At 41.9% G+C, this 17,137-nt stretch overlaps 1 protein-coding gene across 2 annotated transcripts in view; it reads left to right on the top strand.

Moving 5' to 3' along the window:
* The first annotated feature begins 4,561 nt into the window (after positions 1-4,561).
* LRRC40 (leucine rich repeat containing 40) overlaps positions 4,562-17,137 on the top strand; it is a 47,958-nt gene continuing 35,382 nt past the window's right edge. The window contains exons 1-8 of one of the 2 annotated variants that reach the window (XM_032778465.2): positions 4,562-4,770; positions 6,086-6,267; positions 7,562-7,635; positions 9,510-9,639; positions 10,306-10,429; positions 11,539-11,681; positions 13,093-13,265; positions 14,015-14,105. In XM_032778465.2, coding sequence (XP_032634356.1) covers positions 4,620-4,770; positions 6,086-6,267; positions 7,562-7,635; positions 9,510-9,639; positions 10,306-10,429; positions 11,539-11,681; positions 13,093-13,265; positions 14,015-14,105 — 1,068 coding nt within the window. In that variant the 5' untranslated portion in view covers positions 4,562-4,619. The other variant, XM_032778466.2, reaches the window with a different exon arrangement.

Genomic DNA, 17,137 nt, shown 5'->3' with positions numbered 1-17,137 from the left:
TACAGTTCTGTCCGTTTTAGCAATCTAGGAGTTACTAATAATATAGGAAGGAGATTTGGTTTTGTATACATCATTTTTAAAGGAAATTTGTCAAAGAAGGCTTATATTTGCTTACCTGAAGAACATTCTATTTGATACTGATAGCAAAATGGATTGAGTTGTTTTCTTGTCTTTTTTTGTGATGGGATAGGAAAGGGAGAAGTATTATTATGCCTGGGACTAGAACTTTACATACAACACCAATATTTTCAGTACTCTTTTACCTACTAAAAAAATGCCATTTTAAAATAAATTAATAAGCAAAGGGAAATGGGGAGAAATTGTATTCTAAGGATAAGCCTAAATGAAAGTACTTTATTGTTTGTCTTGCCTTGTTGTCTTCAAAATGTTGTTTTCAAAGATGTTACATGGTCTCTTTTATTGAAAATAGATCTGGCAGCAGAAGGAAACATGAGCAAGACATGAAAAGCACAGGCTGTCGGGGGGGGGAAGAGGTTTGGGGAGAATGAGATTTGTACAATGCCTAGCACAGAGGGGCCCTGGTCTACGTTTGAGGCCCTTACATTTTATTATAGAATCATAGGATTGGAAGGGACCTCGAGGTATCTAATCCAGTCCACTGCACTCATAGCAGAACTAATTATTATCTAGACCAGCAGTTCTCAACTGAGGGTCTGCGAGCCCTTTCAGGGGGCTGCGTATCCCTGCAGCTGAAACCCAGTGCCCCAAGTCCCAGTGCTGAAGCTGGCGTCATGCTTCCCCCCCAAGCCGGGAATGGCATAGAACTGAAGCTGTCAAACCTCCCTCCCCCACCCAAGCCAGGACCCAGCATCCCCCTCCCTGCCCAAAGCTGGAAGCCACACTGGGAGCCCCTCCCAGCCTGTACACAGCCCCTAGCACCTGCCTGCCTGCACCCAGAGCTACCCCCTGCCCACACATAGCTCTTAGGTACCCCCACCCTGCACCCTGAGCTACCCCCTGCACACACACAGCCCTTAGCTATCACCTGCCTGCACCCTGAGCTACTCCTCTCACTTCACACAGCCCCTAGCTACCCCTCTACACTCCCTGCACCCTGAGCAGTTTTCACATTTTTTTACTGACTCCCCCCTTTGAGTTATATTTTTTTTATTGCATCCCTCCACAGCCCAGACAGGTTGGGTGGCCTCCTGAGTGACTCAAGGGTGGAGGTAGTGCTTCCTTCCCGGACTCCACTATGCTGAGCTGGCTCAAGCCCTGCCAGCTCTTGCCCCCCAAAGTACAAGTAAAACTATGCCTATGCCCAAGGGTTCCCCCCTACCATCCCCGGAGCCCCGAGTTCTCTTCCCTCCTTTCCCGCTGGACCCTGGCATTTTTATAGCATGTTGAGGGGGGCTTCAGCAAGAAAAAGGTTGAGAACCCTGATCTAGACCATCCCTAACAGATGTTTGTCTAACGTGTTCTTAAAAATCTCCAATGATGGCAATTCCAGAACCTTCCTGGGCAATTTATTCCGGTGCTTAACCACCCTGACGGGAAGTTTTTCTTAACATCCAACCTAAGCCGCCTTTTCTGCAATTTAAGCCCAATGCTTCTTGTCCTAGTCTCAGGGGTTAAGGAGAATAATTTTTCTTCTGTCTCCTTGTAACAATCTTTTATGTATTTGAAAACTGTTATCATGTCCCCTCTGAGTCTTCTCTTTTTCAGATTAAACAAATCCATTTTTTTTCAATCTTCCTGCATAGGTCATGTTTTCTAGACCTGTAATCATTTTTGTTGCTCTTCTGTGGACTTTCTGCAATTTGTTCACATTTTACCTGAAATGTGGTGCCCAAAACTGGACAAAATTTCTTCAGTTGAGGCCTAATCAGCACAGAGTAGAGTAGAAGAATTACTTCTCATTTCTTGATTACAACACTCCTGCCAAACATCCCAGAATGATGTTTTCTTTTTTTGCAACAGTGTTACACTTTTTACTCATATTTAGCTGGTGATCCACTATGACCCGCAGATCCCTTTCCACAGTACTCCTTCCTAGGCAGTCATTTCCCATTTTGTATGTGTGCAACTGATTGTTCCTTCCTAAGTGGAGTACTTTGCATTTGTCCTCATTGAATTTCATCCTATTTATTTCAGACCATTTCTCCAGTTTGTCTAGATCATTTGAATTTTAATCCTATCCTCCAAAGCACTTGCAACCCCTCTCAACTTCGTATAGTCTGCAAACTTTATGAGTGTACTCTCTATGCCAGGGGTCGGCAACCTTTCAGAAGTGGTGTGCCAAGTCTTCATTTATTCACTCTAATTTAAGGTTTTGCATGCCAGTAATACATTTTAATGTTTTTAGAAGGTCTCTTTCTATAGGTCTATAATATATAACTAAACTATTGTTGTATGTAAAGTAAATAAGGTTTTAAAAACGTTTAAGAAGCTTCATTTAAATTAAAATGTAGAGCCCTCTGGACTGGTCGGCAGGACCTGGGGCAGTGTGAGTGCCACTAAAAATCAGCTCGCGTGCCGCCTTTAGCACCCATGCCATAGGTTGCCTGCCCCTGCTCTATGCCATTATCTAAATCATTGATGAAGATATTGAACAGAACTGAATCCAGAACTGATTCCTGCGGGATCCCACTCATTATGCCCTTCCAGCATGACTGTGAACCACTAATAGCTACTCTCTGGAAATGATTTTCCAACCAGTTATGCACCCACCTTCTTGAACAGCCTCTCTCTTAGTAGCTTTCTCCAATTTCTGAAATAAAAAAAGTCTCCAGTATATTCCAGTAACTTTTAGATAATTTGTGCTCTGCTGTATTATTTTCCAAACAGATATCTAGGTAGTTGAATAATATGTATAATAATAATTAATACCTTCTTAGGTCACTTCTTCAGTACAGTAGAATCAGTTATGGAATTCCAATTTATGGTGGGAGAACAGTATGGGGGGAGGTGGGGAAGCCTATCTCTTTCCATTTTTTCAGGGGACCTAGAATGAGAGGAAGACTGTGCTATAAGAAACATCCATCTTTCCTCTTTGAGGAAATGGGATTGGAAACTAGGCATGGGATATTTCTTTGCTTCATCGGGGAGGAAGAAGAAGGGGGGTAGGATTTCATGAAAGAGGCCATTGTCTCTCAGGGAGGAGAGTGTGCATGAGGGGAGGGGTCTCTCACAGTGAGGATTAGGGTTTGTTTGAGAAATGGGAAATACAGCATGCGCGCTCAGGACAGATGTCTTTGGGAAGCAGGTATGGGAGGAGATGAAAATGAATAGAGGATGAGTGTCTGTTTTAGAGAAACATCAAGAGTTAGAAGGGATGTAGCTGGGGGGAGAACAGCCTTCCCATCACAATTGTATTGTCTTGGTGTGGGAGAATTGTCCACCATTAATCTCCCCCAAATATGTTTGATAGCAAAACAATCGGTGTATATTATTTTAAAACAAGACAATTCCACATACTCACCACATTAAATGTGACCTGTAAAAGAAAACAAACCTTGTTTTAGTGCCCTGTGTGTTTGTTTATGGTGTATAAAGAAGTTTTGAAACAGTTTTTTTTTCTGCTTACTTTTTGTTAGAAATTTCAGGAATGGCAAATCTGTTTTCATTTGAGGACTTCTGGATAACTGAGGGGATTGGGGTCTTTCTCCATCTTTAGCTGAAGATGCAGACATGCTGAATGTTCAGCAGAGTTTTTCTCTAAAGTATTTGTTAAATAGTTTACAAAATAATGAATGAGCAAAGTTTTAAATGGTCTGATTACATATCATGTCCTACTGCAATCAGACTTCACTTGCCTGGCCTCTCTAACACAATATAAATATGTTAGCTCTCCTCTTATCCATGAGGTCTTCTGAGAAAAACAGGGTTTCTCTGGAGGGAGCAGGAGCGCTTTTAGACCTCAATTTGAAATGAGGTACCATCTTTCACAAAGCTTTTCTCCCAGGTGTTTGTCAGAAGTTTGAGTGAACTAGGTTTTAACAAAACAATCACAAGGTTTTAAAGTGTGATTGTACTCTGCAAAGTTACTTTGTGGGAGGACGTTGTGGAGTTCTGGGTTTATTTTTTCAGGATGACTCCAGACCCAATCCGTTCAGTTTACAAGATGGTTTTTCTAACTGCCATCTTTACAAACTCACTGAGTCTGGGGTCTAAAAGTTAACCTGGAGCCTCTCCGGCTCACGCATCAGTAAGGAAGGGCTGGAGCAAGATTCAGAAGGGACTTAGCTATTTCGATGGATAGAAGAATACCTCGCGGGGTTAATGCTAACAAACTGCGGATGGCTCTGGTCACTGACCCATGCATCGCGCCTGGCACTGCTAGGTCCCCCTTTAATACAGCATGGCAAACCACCACCACAGACACAAGGAGAAGTCTGGGGGCCAGTGAATTGTAGCCAGTGAGGGGAAATGGGGGCAGATTTCCCAGCCTCACTTACTGAGACGGTGGACAGGGTCATGGGGCAGAGGGGCCCCCGTTGAAGGTGGAGCTGAAGCAGAGGCATCCCGGAAGCAGGCGGTGCTGTCGCCGGCGATGAAGGCGGAGGCCGTGGCTGGCTCCGCCCGCCTCCCTGGCTTGGGGGCGGGTTGACGCGGTCGCTGGGAGGCGAGGCGGGCTGCGCGCGGCGCTCTGTGCGGACATGGCGGCGGCGCGCCAAGGGAGAGCGGGAGGTCCTCGCGCCGGCTTCAGGCGGGACGCGGGGGAACCGGGGCCCGCGGTGCCGCAGGGGCTGATCAGAGCGGCCAGGAAGAACGGCCAGTTAAACCTGGCAGGCCGCGACCTGAGTGAAGGTGAGAGCCTGGGACCTCTACTTCGACCCGGTGTGTGGGGCTCCCCGGCAGGTGTGAGGGGCCCGGGCTCGCCCGAAGGCAGGAAGGAGACCGGCACATCCCTCCCTCCTTGTGTGCTGAGGCCAGGCCCTGCCTTTCCCCCAGGGGCAGACATGCTGCCACCCCGCCGCCCAGGGAAGGGGCACAAGGCGAGTGCTTCACTTTAGGGCCGTGCGGGTAAGGGGGGTGCCAGGCCGGCCCCCTTGCGGGATCTGAATAACCGGGGGACTCAGGGAGGACACTGTCAATGCAGCGCTTTGAAGATGTGATGCTACATGTTTGTTTTATCGGCCAATGTAGGGGCCTGGGCTAGTATGTTAAATTGGGCTCCCGTTGTTGTTAAGGCTGGTAGATCCGAACTGGTAGACGACTTTTGCGGAAAGTCTTCTCTCTGATACCTAGGATCCCAACCACATAGGGCTTGGGAATGCCATTGGCAGGTAGGTCCTAGGTGTGATGTGCTCTCTTTGTGTAAGGCTAACCCTGGCAATAAGCGAGCTGATGGATTCTGCTCTAGCTGAAGCTTCTAGATAGTCCTGAGGGATAGCACATTATAATACTCAACTCATCTCTTGATGTTACAAAGGCATAGGTCCAAAGCCAAAAGAAAAGGATGTGGCTGTTGCAACCAAGCACAGATTATTAAAAAAGGTCTATTAGACTAGTAGTCTCCAAACTTTTTTGATCTCGCACCCCTATCAGTAAAAAGTTTTTGAGCATGCACCCCCTGCTGCGCCGCAGGGCCAGCTCTACCACTTTTGCTGCCACAAGCAAAAAAAAAAATAGTGCTTGGACTGTTGAAGTGGTGCTGCTCCAGTGGCGCTCCTCCTGCCACACACCCCGAAAGATCCTCTTGCGCACCCCACTTCGGAGACCAGTGCTTTAGACAAGCAGTGGCACCAGTCTGTTCAGGAGCATCTGGGGATTCTGTAGATTCCCAGAATTGTAAATGCCTTTTTTAAGCCCTTTCAGTTATGAGGATCTGACACCATCCTTTCCACACTCTCCATGATGCTCAGCCAATTCATCTGGTTTAACTACAATTTATGATTACATAAGTACTTTGGTTAAGAATAAGAGCTGATCAGAAAATAGGGGGGAAATACTAGTGAAAGTAGTCACATTTTTGTCCATTTCATTTTGACAAATGTTCCAACCAGCTCCATGAAGAATAAAGTTATTAAACGTTTTTGGATAACCACAGTGACAGTAAAAGTTTAAGGTTAAATATTGGAGACATTTATTGTACAAATATGCCACTTTTGTATGTGTGTAGTACCTGCGAATGTGTGGCGAATAAATTTGGATATTCCAGAGGAAGCCCATCAAAATCTGTCTTTTGGTGCTACTGATCGTTGGTGGGAGCAAACAGATCTGACCAAACTCATCTTAGCCTCAAACAAACTGCAGTGTCTTTCTGAGGATGTCAGACTTTTGCCTGCTCTCACTGTACTGGATGTAAGTAAAGAACACCTGTTATCAGATTGTGCTTGCATTCTGGAATGGTGGGGGAAGGACTAGATTTCCTCACAGAGGTCTCAAGTTCCCCTCTCTTGTATTAAATACTGGATGTATTAAAGTGGTATTGATGTGTTTGTAGGGAAATATAGGAATTGTTATATCAGATTAATGGTGCATCTAATCTAGTATCATGTTTTTGACAGTGGCCAGAACCAAATTTTTCATAGGAAGATCCCGATACTCCATAATGGACAATTATTATTATAACTTGCCTGTGAGAACCAAAATCCAGTCCTCCTCGATAGAGGTTTGCCTAGATGGTGTCTTTGAGGAGAAAATGCACCTGGGGGATCTTCAGGACCCAAAACAGAATTTTGAGTCTACACTCCTTCCCCACAAACTCTCTAGGTATTTATTTAGCCACTATCACAGTTGTATCTCAGTACCTCAGGTTTCTAGTATACTGGTAATCACAAAAGCACTACAATAGCACTGTAATATCTTGTGTTCTGGCACCTGGAGTGCTGCAGAGGCAATGTGCTCAGATCCTGTCGGCATGAAAGCATGCTCTGATGCCCTCAACAAGCTAAAACAGTGGTACTGGTTGGTTTTGGGGAGAGTTGTTTCTTCTTTCCTGGAGGGAATGCCTTTCCTGGCAATGCCTTTTTCTGGATGGTAGCTGGCCAATAAGGGTATTTAGATAGGGTTCTTGAAGGATCCCTGAAGGAGTGAAAAATTAAGGAATTGATGTACTCAGAATTTGGAGTCAAGTATCCAGGGGTAGCCGTCTTAGTCTGTATCCACAAAAACAACAAGGAGTCTGGTGGCACTTTAAAGACTAACAGATTTATTTGGGCGTAAGCTTTCATGGGTAAAAAAACCTCACTTCTTCAGATGCATGGAGTGAAAGTTACAGATGCAGGCATTATATTATGATACATGAAGAGAAGGGAGTACCTCACCAGTGTTCTTCTGTCTGCCAGTGGGAGGGAGGGCCTCCCCTGCACCCCACTGGAAGGAGGCTGTTTTTTTCACTTTCCTCCAACCTTTTTAGTTTCTCTCTCACCTCTGCTTCTCACAGCTTTTCCTGTCAACTGAGTGAAGCTTTTATCAGACAGGTAACTCTGTAGTGTTCTATTAGTAATGAAATTATCCTGACAATTGGCACTTGTCAAAGCCTTTGTACAAAATTTTCTTTTGTATGCACGTAGCATAGTTTGTTTCTTGGCTATATTAAAAAAAAAAAAGGTATTGACAAGCAGTTACAGTTCTAAAACCTTTTTGTTTCTAGGTACATGATAATCAGCTGACATCTATTCCTTCTGCTATAGGATTTTTGGAAAATCTTCAGAAGCTCAATGTCAGGTAAATATGTTTTACAAATCTGAATACAGTAAATATGTGTCGAGTGGTTGAGAAAATTAAAATCTTCTAAAATTGTCTCCCTATAATTTAAGACAGGCTCTCTAAACCAGCATTGTGTTCAGTGTTATTAAATATATTTGTAGCAGTGAGGGAAGAACTTTGTGAGCGTAGTCAGGCTTTCAATTTGATATTTTAGTTAAAATTCATAAAATGACAAAGTCCCATTTTGGTCCTTGATGGTGCAAAGAGAATCATGCAGATAAACTATGCCTAGGCATACAAATTGCACAGGTATTGGGATCTGCCTTCACAGTTCTACTTGCAGGATTGAGGCCTTGATTTGTCATCTTTTTAAACTGTTATTGGTCAATGATCGTGTTCATTGGTTTTTCTATACACAGTTCTTCTGGCTAATTTTCAGAGCTTTTAGCCTAGTGATATTAATCCTTACTTGTGTAGTGTACATCTCAGACCCAAGACCCAGGATCTCTCAGGCTTCAGTTGTGACTAAGTCATATTTTTATCTGGAATGTGATCCCCACTGCTGACACTTGACACATGTAAGGATGCTTGGAGAAAACAGCGATCTGAGCGTGCTCACATGAGTCATGTAAAATTGTTGTGAAAATTTACCAGCTCAGATACAGAATCTACTCATTTGATTGACTAATAATAGAAAAACGTAATGACATCCCATTTGCCTGTTGAGGTCTGTGGTGGGGTCCCCCCGCCCCCTCCCCCCAAAATCTTCTGGGACTAATTAATGAATAGAATTCTGCCAAGGCAACCCTAAAAACGAACGGACAGAACTTCTTTCATGAGGAAGGCCAGCATTACTTATATTTAAACACACTCAGTGAAAGAGTGGGAGTCTGAGTCTTGGAGATGTCACTGCTCACGGAAAACATATGTTGTCTCTACATTTAAATATTTTTGATGTCATAAAATGTACACTATATGTTGTTACTCCTGTCATGTGACAAATAAGGATGTTGAAGATTCTGGGCACTAAGGATGGAATTTTTCAAAAGTGCAAAGGGAGTTACGCACCTAATTCTCTTAACCCATTAAAAGCCAGTGAGAGTTGGGGATGAAATTTCTTCATTACTTCTGACAGTCTCGGCCTAAGTTACTATATACAGCAAGGTGCATTGCTTTCTGGTGATTCAGTGCTTATCTGAAGCACACTGAAGTGAACTGAAGTTTCTCCATTGACTTAAGTGAGCTTTGCTGAGATCCTGGACTTGCAAGGCACCTCCACAAGCCTTTATGCTCTTTTTTTTGTCTCTGTATTGAGAGAATTTGTTTTTGTACTTCATGAACATGTTTACAACACTGAAACCTCAGTATTTGGGTTTTGATATGATCAGGGAAGGCCTTACCTCAGTCTTGTGGTAGTTTTTAGGTTTTCATCTATTAATTCTTCAAAGGAATGTGCGCTCAGTCTAACAGCTTCAGTTTAGAGGATAAAAAGTACTCTTCATAAGGAATGTGTTTGACAATGAGACCTTAAAAGCTTATTCATGTTAAAAAGTGGTTCTTACTATATGAACCTTCAGACTTGTGGACTGAAAAATATAGCTATAATTTTCTTTTAAGATGCTGTCTGGTAGAATAGCAAGTAGGCAAGATTCAGCTGAAGTGTAACTTCAGATGGTGGTTTAAAGTTGTCTTGAGCAAATAAACATAGGGGAGGACAACCTAGAAAACTAACCATTCAAAATCTGCTTAATATTTATATCCATTTACATTTGCACTACTACCTTAACCTTGTCTTGCGCAGTGCTGTGTGAAACAGAAATATTTCACAAACAATTGAGTTTAGAACAGGTTCATACTGATGTATCCCTTCACATTTATTATTTTATTACTAGTCACAACAAGCTGAAAAATATTCCAGAAGAGCTGACACAGTTGAGACACTTGAAGAGCCTGTTTCTCCAACACAATGAATTGAGTCATTTACCAGATGGGTTTGGACAGCTTATCAGTTTAGAAGAGTTAGTAAGTTGCGTCTTTTTCTAATGGATTTTTTTTCTTAGTTAGCTGGTTTATCTGTACTTTGCTACTGGCAGTTCAAAAAGCCTGTCTTTGACAAGGCTACCACCTACACCCACTTCATAAGTATTTTAAAATATTCTAATGATTGCTGAGTATCACTGGATGTGACACTATGTCTGATTGAAACCATATTCTTTAGTTTTCCAAATATTAAAGCTTTTTGCAGGATCACACTTAGCTAAAGACAATAGTTTATTATCTTGACGTTAATATTAAACCCTTTCCAAAGTCTTTCAAATGTGTAGCAAAAAATCAAATGGACCGGGGCTCCTAAGTGACTTAAGCACTTGTGAATATCCCAGCCCTGGTTGTCATCATGGACAGTTCAATGAAATAATCTATCTTTACATAGCAGTGATTAAAGAAAAGCCAACAAAATGTAAGAATGTTTGAAGCATGGGATAGAAAAACTACTGTAGTTGACCTTACTCTCACCACTGCTGGAGAGCCATGTGTTCTGCTCTTGTCCGTAAACGAGGGAAACTCCCAAACATGCTACCCAACTACATTTGATGTTCTCTCTCAGTGATTAACTTTGCATATGGGCTAAACACTCTTCAAAGCCATTTTGTCTACCATGTCTCAATTATTTTTTTTTTCCCCACCCAGGATCTTTCCAACAACCAACTTGCAACCATTCCATCCAGTTTTGCTTCCCTAACCAGTTTGGTGCGGCTCAGTTTGGCCCATAACCAACTGAAGAACCTGCCAGCAGAGATCAGCGCAATGAAAAGTAAATGAGTTTCCCACAGCATTTTAAATGTCTTACAATAAGTCTATAGTCTCTTATCTTGAAAGATGTTGCTTGCATTTTTATTGCAGCTGAATAAATAGGTATAATGTGAGGTATTGTAAATGGTTGAAATAAGTCATAGCTCGTGGGTTCTTCTGGATATCAAACTTAAGTTTCTGATAGCTGTCATTTCTTGGTAGAATGTGAGGCGTAATCAAAGAAGAGCAAAGATAAACCTCGTTGTGCTTAGAGGCTAGTGTTCTAGTTAAGATTATATAACAGATGAGCCTTTTCCTTATGGCATATGCTGTATGGAAAACCAAGCGCATAAAGCAGGTGGTGGAATTAGAGCTGGAGAAAGTATAAATGGATTATTTAAAGTTCAGTCTTAATCTTTGAATCACCTTAAATCGTCAGGCTTAATAGCCATTTAAGCTAAATATGGGCCGTAATTGCTGTTGCAGATAAAGAGGAACAGATTGTGTACTGATGGTAGACTGTTAGGCTTGGTCTAGACTGGAGGGAATCAATCTTAGTTACACAACTTCAGCTACGTGAATACTGTAGCTGAAGTCTACGTACTTAGATTGAGTTACCATGGTGTCTTCACCGTGGTGAGTCGACTGCTGCCGCTCCCCCATCGACTCTGCCTGTGCCTCTTGCTGAGCTGGAGTGCAGGAGTTGACGGGAGAGGCCTAGACTAGACGCGATAAATTGATTCCTGCTGGATCGATTGCTGCCCGCCGATCCAGCCGGTAGTGAAAACATACCCTAAGTTTCTAAAAGGACATAGTTGAAGTGTGTGTAGACCAGCTTGTGATCCCTCCATACCCCCAAACAAGGCCTGCTATGTGGCCAACCCTCTGCATTGTCATTGAATACTTAATATTTAATGTGGATAGAGTACTCTGAAAATCTTTGAAGTCTGTTTATAATTAGCCAAACAGAAAGCTTTTGCAAACACTGAAGGTGTAGGTATTTCTGAAATTGACAGCTGCCACACAAAGCTTATTTTAGAAAAGCGTATTTCTGTGTGCCATCTGCATCTCTAGTAAAAGTTTTAGAATTTTTGATATTTCAGTTTTTCACCACTGAAATTATTTCTCTAGGCTTAAAACAACTGGATTGTACTAAAAACCAGTTGGAAACCATATCTTCTGAATTGGCCAGCATGGCATCTTTAGAACAGCTTTATCTAAGAAAAAATAAATTACAGTATTTACCAGAATTTCCATCATGCAAGTTACTGAAGGTAAGTTTTGTTACAGCTTCTGTAATCTAAATGTGTTTGGAGTAAATTTTTTTTCTTAACCTTGCTTTGCTGTTGTGAACATGTAAATTATCACAAATTACTTTAAACATTATCTTAACAATTCTGTGCCTAGCATTATAGTTTATCGGTGTGCACAGTAATAACAGTTGCAAGTAACAGTTAAACTTAAACTGGAAGACAAATCTACAACTATCTTTACATTTGGGAAAATAAAAATGTGGATTAAGGGGAATGACGAAAAACGGAATGTAATAATATACAGTAGATATATAATTTATACTAGTCTCTAGAAATGCTTCTTTCTTCCAAGCATTTTGTAAAATAATGGGATGTCCATCTGATCTCTACCTAACAGGATGATAGACCTGTCCTGAGTAAGAATATTCTGAAAGCTTATATGAGAAGCACATCTCTCCATGTATAGACTGAAAATTCTATTCACATTTGTTTTGTGATTTGAGAACTGCATCTTGAGTGCAGAAGGCAAAACCTAAAATAAATCCCATTGACATCTGCCAGGCCTGCTTTTGTTGCACTTTGTGAGTCATATAGATATACACAGTCGTATAGTGTAAACGTATAGCAAAACCTACCTGGATCAATGTGCTGTGATGTCTGAAGATCCAGATTTACTGAAAAGGAAGTTATTCCTAGCTTTTTGTTGCAAGGAAGATGTGTAGTCTTTCTGTACATACAAACCCTATACCCAAATGTTCGTTTGTGACCAGAATTCTTAATACTTGATAATGCAGGATCTTGCATATTAGCTGAGTGACAGACTACAGAATGCTTATTGTTTTGTCTTCTGTATGTAAGTGGGGAGCATACAAGGGAACCTACCTCCTTTCTTTTCTACATACTTCTTCTCTTTCTCCCATGCTTTGAGAAGTGTGCTTTGAGAACATATCTGCTTTATTTACAGTTAGCCCCATAACTTTTTAATATTAATCATCAGTTAGTATAAGTCTCTTTGGTAGGTGACAATAGTTTTTTATAATATGAGAAAAATATACGAAAGGGCTATGAAGGAAATGGAAAGAAATTCTCCTCTTTAGTAATTAGGCCACGTTCTATTTTTATTGTAAATGAATTATCTGTGGTATCTATAACAATGATAGTGTTGTTACTTTTCAATAACAGACCTTTCAGAAATGGGATAAGCAACAGAGCTTTAAGGACAAAAAAGATTTAAGGCTAACATTTTCAAATGTGGGTTCCTGCAGTTAGGTTTTTAAGGCCAAGATTTTCAGAAGTGACTTGTAATTATGAACATTACCCCCTTCACTTTGTCAAGTTGGACACCCTAAAATGGAGGTGCAGTGTCAGAATTGAGATGAGTAAATTACATTTTGCCACAGAAATATAATTTTGATGCTCTCTGCTTCAATAGGAGTTACATGTTGGTGAAAATCAGATTGAAGTGTTAAGTGCAGAGCATCTTAAACATCTGAATTCTCTCTGCGTGTTAGAGCTTAGAGATAACAAGCTAAAATCACTGCCTGATGAAATTACTCTGCTTCAGGGGTTGGAGCGACTTGACTTAACCAACAATGATATCAGTAGGTAAGATTAAAAACCACATGAATCTGTGGTGAGGCATAACTAATGAAATCAATCTTCGTTGTTTGATACAGTGATATTATTATTCTAATAATTCTGTTGTTATAAACTTACATTGTGCTGCAGTATTTTTGTAAAACAACTAAATTATTCGGTTATAAAACAAAATTGAACCCTAAGGTGGTTCTTCTGATTCACTTTATCTTTTGTGGTCCTAATTCCACTACATCTTCTTTCTTAGGCTACGTCTACACTACAGGATAAATTTGAATTAGCTTAAACCGATTTTATAAAACAGATATTATAAAGTCAATTGTGCGCATCCACACTAGTTACATTAATTCGGTGGTGTGCGTCCATGGTCTGAGGCTAGCGTCGATTTCTGGAGCGGTGCACTGTGGGTAGCTACTGTAAAATAATGAGGCCAATAACGTCAATTTGAGTCCACACTAACCCTAATCCAATATAGTAATATCGATTTTAGCATTACTCCTCTCGTTTTGTAGGAGTACAGAAATCGATTTAAAGAGCCCTTTAAATCGATATAAAGAGCAGTGTAGTGTGGACGGGTGCAGCGTTAAATCGATTTAACGTTGTTAAAATCGGTTTAACAGCGTAGTGTAGACCAGGCCTTACATGTGATATCCTTGTGTATCTAAGATTCAGAATAGTAGGTGATCTGACTGACTGGTGCTAATCATATTCCAGTTTTGTTGAAGTCACTCTCTGAAATGAGCTACCTCTATTTGCAGCTTGCCTTGTGCTCTGGGGAATCTTCCTCAGTTGAAACTCCTGGCATTAGAAGGAAATCCTTTGAGAACTATTCGAAGAGACGTGTTACAGGTAAATACACTTAGGAATCAAATACAGCTTGATATATCAAACTATGTTAAAGGAGTTTTTTAAAATTACAAAGGCAAGCTCTCAAAAGTTAGGTAATGCCAGAATTAAGGTTGATTGTGTAACCTTAATACATGTTGTCTCCTGCCATGTGTATGCATTATGATAGTCTTTAGTTACATTATTATATCCTGTCTTTTTCCACAGAACCTCTACCTTATTCAGCGCACAGGATGGAAGATGATAAATTAATGAGCAGCTATTCAATAGTTCTTTCTCCTCATTCTTCAGTGTGTGGCCTGCATACTATTCAAACCCTGCTCTGAATACAGAATTATTAATTTCCTTGTGGGTTTTTCTGTGTCACTGTGAAGGAATTGACGCCTTGTGGCCGGGTGCAGGTGTAGCAGTCTCTCCTCTTTCTGGGTATGCCCTGCAGATAACTGCTCCAGTCTTGTAATGGTCTGCCCCCTCTTGTGACTCAGCCCTCTCTCCAGGTCACATATTTATGTCTGCCCTTTTTCGGATATATAAAGAGTCCACGAATAGACAGACCTATGGTCAGGCGAAGTGCTCCAGAATTCATCTGGTTGGAGTCTCAGGGTCTTGACTCTTCTTTGAATTCAAGGTCTTCTCTTGTCCAGATTCCCCCATATGAAGAACAGACACCTGCCCTCTCCTAGGGTTCCAATTCCAGGTGCAATAATAGGCAGCTATATTATGCACCCAAAATGCTATGCTGCTGCTTGCCTGGATCACTTCCTACTAGTCCCCTTTTCCCAATGCATAGTCACTAAAAAACTGAAATCAAAGGTAAAGTCTCAGACCTTCTGCATGTCCTTTCTCTTTGGGTTTGGCAAAGTCACCACAGCCAGAAAGCTCAGGCAGCTGGATCACCGGCAGTGCTTCTTCCCAGGAGCTGCATGTGAAGGTCACTTTATCTCCATTGTCTTTCCCTCCTACAGAGCTGGTCTGTTCTCCTTTTGAGCTCCTCCTCCAAGCCATACATGCTTTGCAGGTGTGGCAGGGTAGGGTTCCCCAGGCCCAGGGTTGGTTCTTAATTCCTCCTTCCTGGTACAGGGTTTGAATACCCTATCACAGGGTCTTATCACTATAGTATCTGAGTGCTTCAGAATTATTGTTTACAATACCCCTGTGAAGTGAGGGTATGGTATTATCCCCGTTTTACAGATGGAGAACTGAGAAGTTAAGGTCATAAGTATCCGCTAATTTTGGCTGCCCAGTTTGAGTCAGCTAGAACCTGATTTTTCAGAGCACTTAGCATTATATAGCACTCTGTGTATTCCTCATTTACTGGTGCCTCATTTAAGATCCTGGGATCTGATTTACAGAAGCGCTGAATCACACAAAACTGCAGCTGAAGTCAATGGGAGTTCTGCTCTGAACATACAATCAGTAACCACATATGAAAAGTTTGGTTTATATTACATCATATAGAAGCTCTGTGCCAGAGGCAGGCATAGAATCCAGTTCCTCAGAACAGCATTCATCTGCTGTAACCATGAGACCATCTATTTTCTTTCTGCAATTCTCTGCCTTGTTCATTATGCATCTTTCAGTGCACATGTTTACATGGGGTGCGTCAGGTTACAGCTCCGCTTCCAACTCCTCCAAAACCTCTTACTGAGATTCTGGCTGTGCTTCTCCCCTCACCTCTTGATTTTTGCACACCCCATCTGTGGCTCCACAAAATTGCAGGACCACTTTTTCAGCCTCCTGGTGTTGACCAATATGGCAACCCATCATACCAGGAGGAGGAAGCTGGATGCGGGGGATGCTTTTTGACTGTGGGGCCTATTTCTGTTCCGTTCTCCAGTCATGCCTTTGAGCAGAGTCCATTGACTCCCTGGACTCCTTTGAGGAGCAGTGGGTGCTCTCAGAGGTTTGCAGCTCAGTGTCCCCCTCTGGATCTCTGATTTTTTTAAATTTTTTTTAACCTTTGGAAAAACAGGTCATTTGTTGTCCCCAGAAATCAATTGTGGCCTGGGCTTAGTGGTTCATCCTCCTTAATTGAGGGGGCAGGCCGTTAGTTATGAGTGGGCCTAAACCTTTATGCCTCAGTACTACAAGCAGTACTTCAGCTTCTGCGATACTTCCAGTTTCTGCAACAAATAGGGCATGGATCCTGTGGGAAAAATAGTACATGAGCATGGAACTAAAGACTGTATCATAGTGCAGTCATAAGTGGAACAGATTAAGGTTTCAAAGGCAACACTAATTCTGGCACTTCCTAACTTTTGGATGCTTAACTTAGGAACCTTAATAATGTTCTTTTAATGTATTTTTTATGTAATTTCCTGTTTTTAAAAAGCAAATTGAAAAATCAAAAATTCCATCATTTGCTATTATACTGAAACCCATGTTTCATCAGCAGGGTTGGAACCATTAGGTTCTCCACACAGACCTCTGCTACTTGAGCTAACAGAGTAACTGATAATAAGTAAGGTGTCCACCTGGAGTACTGTCCTCAGAGAGGATGACAGACCCACTTTGCCTGTGGTTTTGACATATATTAGCTCATAGCAGAGGAATGGTGAGACTCAGAAAACTTGGATTCTTCTCCAGGTTCTAGAGGGGAGTGTTCTCTAGTGGTTGGAGATCCTTCTGCCCTGTCTCTTCCAACCTGTCCCAGTCCTGTCTCTTCCTCATCCCTGGCTCATTGTCCCAGCCCCATTCTTCTTCCCTACATAGTTTGTCTCCATTCCTCAAGCTTCTCACCTCAGTCTCTGTGCCTAGCCAGTCCTAGTCTCCCGCTCCCAAGTTGCCTGTTTGAGTCCCAATTCTCCCACGCCATTCCTAGTTTCTCTTGTTTCTACCCCAGCCCAGCATCTTGTCCTCTGTCTTCTGACCCAACCAGTTCCACCTAGCTCCTTGTTTGATCTGTCTCATCTGTTCCCAGGTCCCAGTCTCTCACACTAGGTTCTTCTTCATTCCATCTCAGTCTCTCACCCCAACCCTGCCTGGCTCCTTGTCACAGTCTCTGATTTCCATTTCCTTTTCCCAGTCTTTTTGCC

The sequence above is a fragment of the Chelonoidis abingdonii genome, chromosome 7, assembly GCF_003597395.2.
Source record: "Chelonoidis abingdonii isolate Lonesome George chromosome 7, CheloAbing_2.0, whole genome shotgun sequence".
NCBI lineage: Eukaryota > Metazoa > Chordata > Testudines > Testudinidae > Chelonoidis > Chelonoidis abingdonii.
This window is presented reverse-complemented; position numbering and strand designations above follow the sequence as displayed.